General features: G+C 42.7%; 1 protein-coding gene across 2 annotated transcripts in view; it reads right to left on the reverse strand.

The window, feature by feature from the left end:
• Positions 1-9213, reverse strand: part of TCP11L2 (t-complex 11 like 2) — a 30720-nt gene extending 21507 nt beyond the window's left edge. Inside the window, exons 1-5 of one of the 2 annotated variants that reach the window (XM_088465449.1) lie at positions 8847-9213; positions 6519-6686; positions 4484-4616; positions 3004-3124; positions 102-322 (exon numbers count right to left, since the gene is read on the reverse strand). In XM_088465449.1, the coding sequence (XP_088321575.1) occupies positions 102-322; positions 3004-3124; positions 4484-4616; positions 6519-6678 (635 nt within the window). In that variant the 5' untranslated portion in view covers positions 6679-6686; positions 8847-9213. The remainder of the gene's footprint in view (positions 1-101; positions 323-3003; positions 3125-4483; positions 4617-6518; positions 6687-8846) is intronic. The other variant, XM_088465450.1, reaches the window with a different exon arrangement.
• Positions 9214-9873: the final 660 nt, after the last annotated feature.

The following is a 9873-nucleotide window of genomic DNA, read 5'->3' on the forward strand; positions in this document are numbered from 1 at the left end:
CCCTCCTTAAGTGCTTTCACATTGGCAATAGATCAATCTATTAGATTCCACTGTCACACATACAGATGTGCCCACACAAAGATAAAACATAGTACACTAACCTCAGCATTTGTACAACGTCACCACTGGCCTTTAACTTTCTCACATCATCATCTCTGATAGGAGCACATAACTTTGCCATGATATTAATGATATAACTGCCAAGCTTCAGGATATCAACAGTACTGTGTTCACATTGTTGTCTTATTAGCTCTACATCCAAAACTTCACAGATTTGGGTGCGTAGCCTGTTGGTACCTGGAGTTAAGAAGGAGAGCAGAATCTACAAGAAATAAAAAACCATTAACAAAGTACACGTACACACACACACACACACACACACAATTATAAGACGGCCGATTGAAGAGTAATGAGATTGCCTCTGTTTTTCTGTCCCATAGATAGACGTGGCAACGCTATGCTGTTATTGTGAAGTTCATACATCGCTGTGTCTTGACCTTCGGCTGTACTGTCGTAGTCGTCTATGCTTGGCCACAGCGAGTGGAAGATCTTCGTACGTTTTGTCATGGTGGATGAGGCAGACGTGTCAGATTACGTCAGAGATGTGCGATTGAATTTTGTGTTATACTTGGAAAAAGTGGAAATGCAACTCATTAAATGTTACGGTGGAGAAACAATTAGCCGTGCTACAGTATTTAGATGGTGGAAGCACTTCAAAGACGGTAATACGCGAGTGACTGACGAAGCGCGGGAGACTTTAATGCGAAATTTCGGCTTCACTTGGCATCTCATTCGAGCGTGTTCAGCATATTGTGTGAAAAGAAACTGAAAATGCATTGCATGTGACACAGGTGGGTACCCAGAAATCTTACAGAAGAGCAGATGCTATAACGAGTTGAATCGTGCAAGACCACTGTTCTAACATCAGAGAGGATACCCGATTTCCTGACATCTATTGTGACGTGTGACGAATTGTGGATTTGCAATTATGATCTGGAATCCTAAAGCCCAGTGTATGGAAACACGCATTTGTCTCTGCCCAAAAAATTCAGTGCGATTCCTTTGGTGTGCAAAGTCTTTGATGCGCACAGGAAGCAAACGGTCGAAATGCCGACTGCCTGCTTCCCGACTGTGCAATCCCGAGAGGGAACAAATGATAGGCGTCGAAATCCTGACGCCTATCATTATCCCTACGCCAGGAGCACAACACCCAGCATACCGAGCGAAGGTAAGCTGGGCGGCGGAAGCGGACAGCCGCAGGTGGGGGGGTTGGAATTAGGCTATGGGAAGGAGGGATTGGGGTTAGGCACCCCCGGGGGGGGAACACACTGAAGTCCCGGGCCCGGAAAGAGAGGGGGTCCATCCTTGGCTCATTCTACCAGAACAGATTGGCCCACTGGGAGCTCAGGAGAGGTCCCGCTGGGCCCCATTTCCCATCAGTGGCATGCCACAGCCCCTGGTTCCACCGTGCCTGGCCAAGTCACAGTGCTAGTGACAGACATGTATGGGGTCCTGGGAGCCCTGTCGCTTGGTCCCTCTCCTTCCAGCGAGCAATAAAGTTTTTTCTCTTTATTGCGGCGCAGCGGCTGACGTCATTACGTCATGCCGCTTATTGGAGCCGTGGCGTGAAGAACAGCTGGAAGAGAAGATAGGGTAAGTGAATGACACTGGCCTGGAGTCGGTGAGGCAGAAAGGGGCTGGAAAGACACGCTAAGGCACAGAAACAGAAGGGGGCCGGAGAGACTATAGAGACAGAAGGCAGCTGGAAAAACAGAGGTGAGAGACATGCAGGATCTATAGAGACAAAAGGGGGCCAGAGGGATATGCTGGGGCTATAGAGACAGAAGGGGACTGGATAGACATGCTGAGGCTATAAAGATAGAAGGGGGCTGGAGAGACACTGGGAAGCTGCATTGGAGACACAGAAGGTGGCTGTAGAGACAAAATGGGGCTAGAGAGACACACTGTGGACTGAAGAAACACACTGGGGCCCTGCCCCAAAATTTCAGATGGTAGCCCTGACTGAAATTAATGGGACAGAACTGGAACACCCTATAGGCCTGCGATTTCTGTGCATTCCCAACCCTGAAAAAACCTGCGTGATAGGAAGTTCTCAACAGATGAAGTGAAAAATGCCACAGCTGCAACACTAAAGGGTAAATTTACTAAAGTGACTGTTTTTAGAAGTTGAGATGTTGCCCATAGCAACCAATCAGATTCTATCCATTATCTTCTAGAAGGTGCTAGTTAAATGTTAAGTAGAATCTCATTGGTTGCTATGGGCAACATCTCCACTTCTAAAAACTCTCACTTTAGTACATTTACCCCTAAAAGTGATGTCACAAAACAATCTACTGCACGTCTTTGAATCGTTTTTTAAATGCTGCAATTTATTGAATGTGAAGGACGCTACTTTGAAAAAGAAAAATGTTCAGAATCCGATTACTCCACAGGATCTGAGTTAAAAAAAAATAAATCAGTCTCATTACTTTTCAATCAGCCCTCGTATAGTATTACATTTTTATACAGCTGTCTAAAGGAAAACAAACATAAATAAGCATTTGCCTGTCACAACTGCGATTTGGAGGCCACATCAGAAATTCTAATGGGATATTACAGGGTACGGGGCAGACAAATGGTGACGTCTTTATGCAAAAATTAGTTCTGCTTTGAAATTGTGAAATTTAATTAAGAAACATTAAGCAAATATGAAGTACTGTAAGTATACAACAGCTTAAATATGGGAAGTAGTTACTAAGTCAACAGGAATGCAGTGACAGCATTATGTCGACGGGACAATGCACATGGTTGGAATGTTATTAAGAGCAATTTAACAGGGTCGGCATTATAACTTTAAATATGATAGTAATGCATCATGTTTAAAGTGATAATGCCGACAGTTAAAATGCTTGAACATTACAACAGTGTCGGCATTGTCCCGTTGACACACTATCAACAGCATTACTGTAGATTTTTTATATGTATACATAAAATATAAATTACCTCTTTTATTTCATCAAAAAGCCTGATTGCATGTTCATACTGTGGAGGATCTTCCTTCAGTTCTGACTCCAAAGAATCCCAGAATGCTTTGTGAACAATCTGCTTCACCCGTCCTTCTAAACTAGGAACATAAAAATAAAAAGGATATATTTATATAATACAGCCATTGCTGACCGTGTATTTACTCTGTACTCAGGGGTTGGCCAGTCACTATAATGTGAGCAGGAAACCTAAATGTCCATTTCTTATTCTTACGCAAACACTAGAATAACCTCCCCCAGACAGATGCTAGAGAGCATTGCCGTCAGTTTTTAGGTACACTTCCATCTGTACCTCCTGCTAATTTTAGTATTTGTAGCCACAAGCAAGACTATATTGTTTGATTTGTGTAAAATGCTGGTGTAGAGAACAAAATGTCAAAGTGAACAATAAACGCTCTCTTGGTTCTGATGACCAGGATTTCTAGATCACCGACTTCATAAGAGGAAATCAAAAAACATAAGAAAAAAAAACACAACAACTTCTTGAGCTTGTCCGACTTGTTCTCATTTAACAAGTTCTAGAGTTTCTCACAAAAGTGACGTGGAATTCCATTAACAAACCACAAAAGCAGAATAGGATCATCTTCCCCACACATTACCTTATATGAAAGAGGAGGGTGGGACTAACGTGACCCAAATTTTACAGCATATAAGTGAATAAAAATGGGTCACTTTTTGTATATATGGTAACCCTATGCTGAAATTGTAAGCCTGTTTATGAAAAGCTTGCAAATAGTGTAACAAATATTTGTTTCAGCATGTTGCCAGTTTTTGGGGTATTTCATGAAATGCAAGACAAGTTTCTGCATATTGGGCTCAATTCAATTAGTCGCGACTGTGTCGCGCCCACGAGCAAGTGCTATATGTTCACTTATGGTACCATCGGATTCATGGATTTTAGTTTACAGCCCTGTAAGCCTGTATACAAAAATCTACGAGTCAGGGGTAAGATTGGGCCATGAGGAGGGATAGTTCTACTACAGTTACCGGTGTTACTACCCCATTGCAACGCCAGCTTTCCCCACTTGCTCCTATTTGAATTGACCTCATTGTGATCCAAATCAAATTACAGCATCCGTCCAGATTTATTTATGTTTTAAGAAATGTCTTGAAAAGCCCAGCAGCATTTTAGCATATGTGTCGGAATAAAACATGGACTAGAAATTATGCAAGCACACACTACCTCATACATTCATAATGTAGTACATACAGTCTATCATTTAAGAGTTTTTATTTTTCTTTGATTAAAAGAAAAAAAAAAAAAACTAATAAGTTACAACTAAACAGGTATAACTGACTTGCATGAACAGTTAGAAATAAATACCTGTATCTACACAAAAGGAATGGTTTATGGCAATTTTAATAGCGGTTACTGTAGGTCTTTCTGATGTTGGCAATAAAATGATCATACATTGACCAAGTTACCATTACAGACATACCTGTTTTTAGGAGGATCTATGCTATCCATATGGAAGTTTTCATTTGCAACAATTTCATGGGCCAGTAATAAATTTGACAGGTTCCTTGTCGTTGACATCATTTCATCAAAGGTTGTTGGTTTTGGTGGGCTTGCTAATGCAGAAAAGAAATATAAACACAAAAACGCTGCAGTACAGAAATGACCAGATGCTACATGATAAAACAAGGGAACAGTCCGCTAATATATATATATATATATATACACACACATATATACACACACATACACACACACAGGAAACAGATCATTGGGCCCAATGTAATGGAACGCCAGGTGCAGTAAGCGCAGAGATTTCTGTGATTTGGCCGTAGATTTAAAAAGGTCAAATTTTATTTTATTTTTTTGAAAAGCAAATTTGGTTTGCCTTTAAAAAGAAAAAAATTGCCCCTTTAAATGTCACTTCTTGAAATAATACTTCCAGAATCCAGCAGCTAGCTGATCCCTAGTGTCCTTAATGACTAAAAATGTTTCACTGCTGAATTTTTCAATTATGAGGGAAAGTATTGATATAAGTAATGTGAGTTGTGACATTAAAGTCAAAGTATATTGGAGGATCTGAAGACCTCTCTGTGTTGTAAGGTAGGAGTAATTGCAGGAGGTTCTATATTTTGGATAACCAGTGTCACCACAAAGTATCTCACAATTTTTGGAGGTGCTTTAAAGCATTTAGTAGTGACTGCAAATAACAAAGGATTTTGGGAAGAACATTAATTTTAATTATATGGACTCTTCATATCCACCAAAATGATTTTAGATTGCCAACTGTTGACGTCTGCACCTATCTGTTTATTTCTATAAATTTACGGTACAATATCTTTGGTTAATTGTATGCCAAAGTATTACATTTGACAGTGATGGCACCAAAACGTAATTGCATATTGTAGGCCTTTCATTATGTATTCTGTGTGGAAAGACAGTCACTGATTCGGAGTAATTCATTTTAAAGTTTGAGAAATGGCCAAACTTTTGGAATTCAAAAAACAAAGCGGGCAAGACCACTGGATTCGCAATAATATGCAATAAGGCACCGGCAAAAAGTACTAGTTTTTAGTCAGATTCTCCATCCTGAACTCCACTAATGGTCTAGACTGGTCCTAATGGCTCTACCATACATAAAATAAAAACTAAAGGCAATAGTGGACACCCCTGTTTTGTCCCATCAGAAATATGAAAGGGATTTGACAATATTCTATTTATCATAGATTTTATATTATTTTAAAGGAAAAAGCAAGGATTTATTTTTAATTAAGGGCCTAGAATTGTGTGTTGGAGTAACCTAGATATGAACAGGCAGTCCATCCTATTCAATGTCCTATTTGTTTTTAATCTGGGAAAGTAAGGATTGCTGGAGTTTTTGAGTCCTGATTAAGGGGTTTATGTATCAAGCAGTGAAAAGCGTGGAGAAGTGGACCAGTGGTGAAGTTGCCCATAGCAACCAATCAGCTTTGAAGTAACATTTATCAAGTACAGTCTAAAAACTAATAGGTAGGAGCAGATTGGTTGTTATGGGCAACTTCTCCACTGCTTGATACATAAACCTCTTAATCAATTATTTTGTGTTATCTGTAGGTTTTCTGCCTGGACCAAAACTGACTTCATCATTATGGATTCATTTATTTAATAGGGTTTTAGCAGATTTACATTTGTTTTACTACTCTACGTTGACTAAGGTCAATAACACTGGGCCATCTCCTAACCATCCTTTGGTATTGTTGGACTACGGCTTTGTCTGTGACAAGCCAAGGGACTAAACATTTTTCCGCTTGTTGTTCATGAACAGCAGTGAAATGGCCTATCAAATTTGGAACAGTATATAAATGGAACCACACAAAAACACGTGTCTAAACCGGTTTATTCATACTACAATAACTCATTCCATTTAGGTGTCTACACAGGAAACAAGCATGTGTGGCAATAACAATATAATTGATTACATACCATTTGCAAAAACCATCATCCCAATTACACTATGATATCACCCATAAAAGACTTACACACAGGAGAAGCATGTTTGCTTGAAGAGTCGCTGGTGAAACTTTCCCTCGGAGAGTCACTGTCACTGGATGAACAAGCCATGCTCTCTGACAACCGTGATGTATCAGAATCACTTAGCTGGTCCTCATTACCAAGTGGTTTCTCATCACTAAACGGCATTTTAGCAACTGTACACAGAAAAACCCAGCATATTTTCCATGTGAGCCACATAGTTATGACAACTTAAACAGTTTAAATACACTAATTGCTTATTTATTAATCAGATCTCATTGAAAAGGTCCCACTAGTTGAAGGTCCCTTAAGACAGAGTAGAAGGGGTCAAGTATCATAATAAGCACCTCCTCCCCCTTTATACTCTAGAATCAGTACTTGCTAACTGTAAACAGGTGCTATTTTAAGAGCATTGACACAGAGGAGCTAATTCTAAACTCAGTAACTTTTAATACACTCTCTGCAGGGAATAGATGAGAAAGAAAATGTGGCTGCTTCAAAGCCAAAGACTATAATTAGCAGTTACTGATTTTTAGTAAGAACAATCCTGGTACAGTAAGAACATTCCTGAATACAATAGTCAAACATTGCTTTACTAAAGTCATTGTACAGTGGCTCATTATACACTGTGTAGACAAAAGTGATTGGACACCTCAGCGTAAGTGAAATGCATACCATTGCACACAAGTTCCAAATGGCCACTAATGTGGCGGTTTCTGCAAGAACACTTTGTATGGAGGCCCATGCACTAACAGTTCTCATGAAACAACAAATGTTTTCATCAGGACGGCAATGCCACCTGTCATGTTTCCAGGGTGACCCTGGACTGGTATACAGAAAATTCAGTAACCTGGATGGACTGGGCAGCTCAGAGTCCAGATCTTAACCCCACTGAGAACCTCTGGGACAATTGGAGCGACGGGTGTGTTCTAGGCCGACTTGACCTTCTTCAGTTTCACAGTTGGTCACTGTACTAAGGGGGTCATTCAGACCCGCTCGTGAGCAAAGGACGCTCGCAAGCGGGTCGATGTTCCCCCACTGCGCATGCGCACGACGGATGGAGCTCCGCCGTGCGCATGCGCGAGACCCGGAGAGCGACGATCTCTCCATCGCTCCGGGTCTCGCACCAAAGGGGGCGTGCTGTCGATGTTTATTGACAGCACGCCCCCTTTGGTGGGCGTGCCTGCCAGACGGAGGCGTTCCCATCGCGAACATCATCATGGACGCTCGCATATGCTGTGGGTGGTCACCCACAGCTATGCGAGCGGCCAGGAGGCCGCTCCATTTTCATGGAGGGCACTGATTCAGAGCGAGCGCTCTGGTCAGAGCGTCAGTCTCTGAATCAGGCACTAAGGGCGGAATGGCAAAGCATACCGCCTGCTGTTATCCCGGAACTTGTGGACAATTTGCTAAGAAGGGTGTCTGCAGTAACCACTGCACGTGGTGGACCTACAAAGTACTGACATCAATAAAATCTCATTGATCTATTTGCTGTCAGTGTCCAATTACTTTTGTCTACATAGTGTAATATTAATCAAGCAAATGTACTCAATAAGTTGTGTGACTTATCAGAACAGCGATAAATCTCCAGATATATTGCGGATATGACTTTAGCAAGTATAAGTCATTTAACATGATAATTGGCAATTGGATTGGGAAAATCCTTCCATAAAGAGGACTTCATGCTTTGTTTGTACTAGGTAAAAAGACACGAGAAGTTAAAATAAGTTGTGGCTAGATCCCTTTCAGTGTAAAATACTGAAAGATAGGGCAGCTCAGTGATGAGAGAAAGAAAAAAAATAATTTCTGGTGGTAATAACAGTTTCCATACACACAAAATCCCCTGTTGGGGTTGCTCTAATTACTTTTGCCACATCTGTGTATATTAACATATATGCTCACACAAACAGTACATCCCATTAATGTGTCTGGAAATCTCCAGATAATAAAGTAATGCATAAATGAGAAGTTACAACTGGACTGGAGATCTCAGTGTAAAGTGATAGGACACAGACAGGCCCATCTCATCCGCACCATACAAGGCAAAACTACCAGCCGGGACTTACAGACATCAGCATAGAGACTAACACAGTCAATGATACATGTGTGAATATATATATATATATATATATATATATATACACACACACACGTTTTGTGAGGCGGGCTGGCTTACTCCAGAACACAGCACCACGAAGTTACATGTGCCTCTCTTGTACAGTTAGGCGTACTGGGACTTGTAGTTCCTCGACAGCCTACAGTATGAGAAAACATCTCGGTCTGTCATACCCCCGTGTCCCCGGTAGGGGTGGTAGACAGTACACGCTGCTGCTTACCTCTCACTGTGCTGGGAAGGAAACAGCTGATAATAGAGGACAGTGCGGACGATCGGCGAAGTCCCGACACCGCGCACACAGTAACGGAGGCAGCGGGAATCGGTGAGTGCTGCACGGGATGTATAGCAGGGCTCCCAGCAGCGTCTCCCCGGGAGCAGCCGGCTCAGATGCTCATGTCCTGCATGCAATGCTCGGGCTCCGTGGATGAGGCCGGGGCACTGTGATGGGTGTCCCCCAGCGTGGGCGGCTGCTGCCTGTCTCTGTGTGTGAGTCCCGGAGGTCACTGCGTGCAGGAGCGCTCACTCACAGCCGTCCTCTGTCTCTTGTTTTCGTTCAGCTCCAGCTCACAGCACAGACACAGGCTACAGCTGATCAGTGGGGGAGGAGCGGATTGTACCACACTCAGCACATGGGTGGGTGGGCAGTGACAGGATACAGACGCTCTTCTCTACAGCAGAGACCAGCACACGGCAAGCTATCCCTGTGACATGCCACCCGCTGCTGTGCGCCTTACACGGGATGGCACTTCGGGGGTTACAGACATAAACAATGACTAAAGGTAATGGTACGGCCCGGGCACAGACGTCACGTATTTACGGAAGTATTCATCCCATGCAGCTAACCCTCCCTCCCCCCCCATCTCAAATTCGGTTGCTAGGACAATGCCCAGGTGACCTATCCTGTAACCACGCCCCTTTCAGTATCAACCCATTTAACTTAAGAAGTTTACTAGTCCTGTGTGCTCCGCTCCTATTGGGACTAGCATGGCTAGGGGCGGGACTAGCATGGCTAGGGGCGGGGCATTCGTCAGCCGTTGCACTGTAAGGTGATGAATGCACACTGAGGAGGATAATAATATATAATACAGTTACATACAGTATAAGCGGGGACTGGGCTACATGCGCCGCGAATAATGCCCGCCAAACGTAACGTGATGGCGCTCCTAGTGGCCGTCTGCCCTCACCGCACCTCAGTGTGGATGATCATTATAGGAACGGAATGCAAGGCTGCCTTTCTATTGTGTTCT

The sequence above is a fragment of the Taudactylus pleione genome, unplaced genomic scaffold, assembly GCF_031769625.1.
Source record: "Taudactylus pleione unplaced genomic scaffold, aTauple2 ptg001990l, whole genome shotgun sequence".
NCBI classification, from domain to species: Eukaryota; Metazoa; Chordata; class Amphibia; order Anura; family Myobatrachidae; genus Taudactylus; species Taudactylus pleione.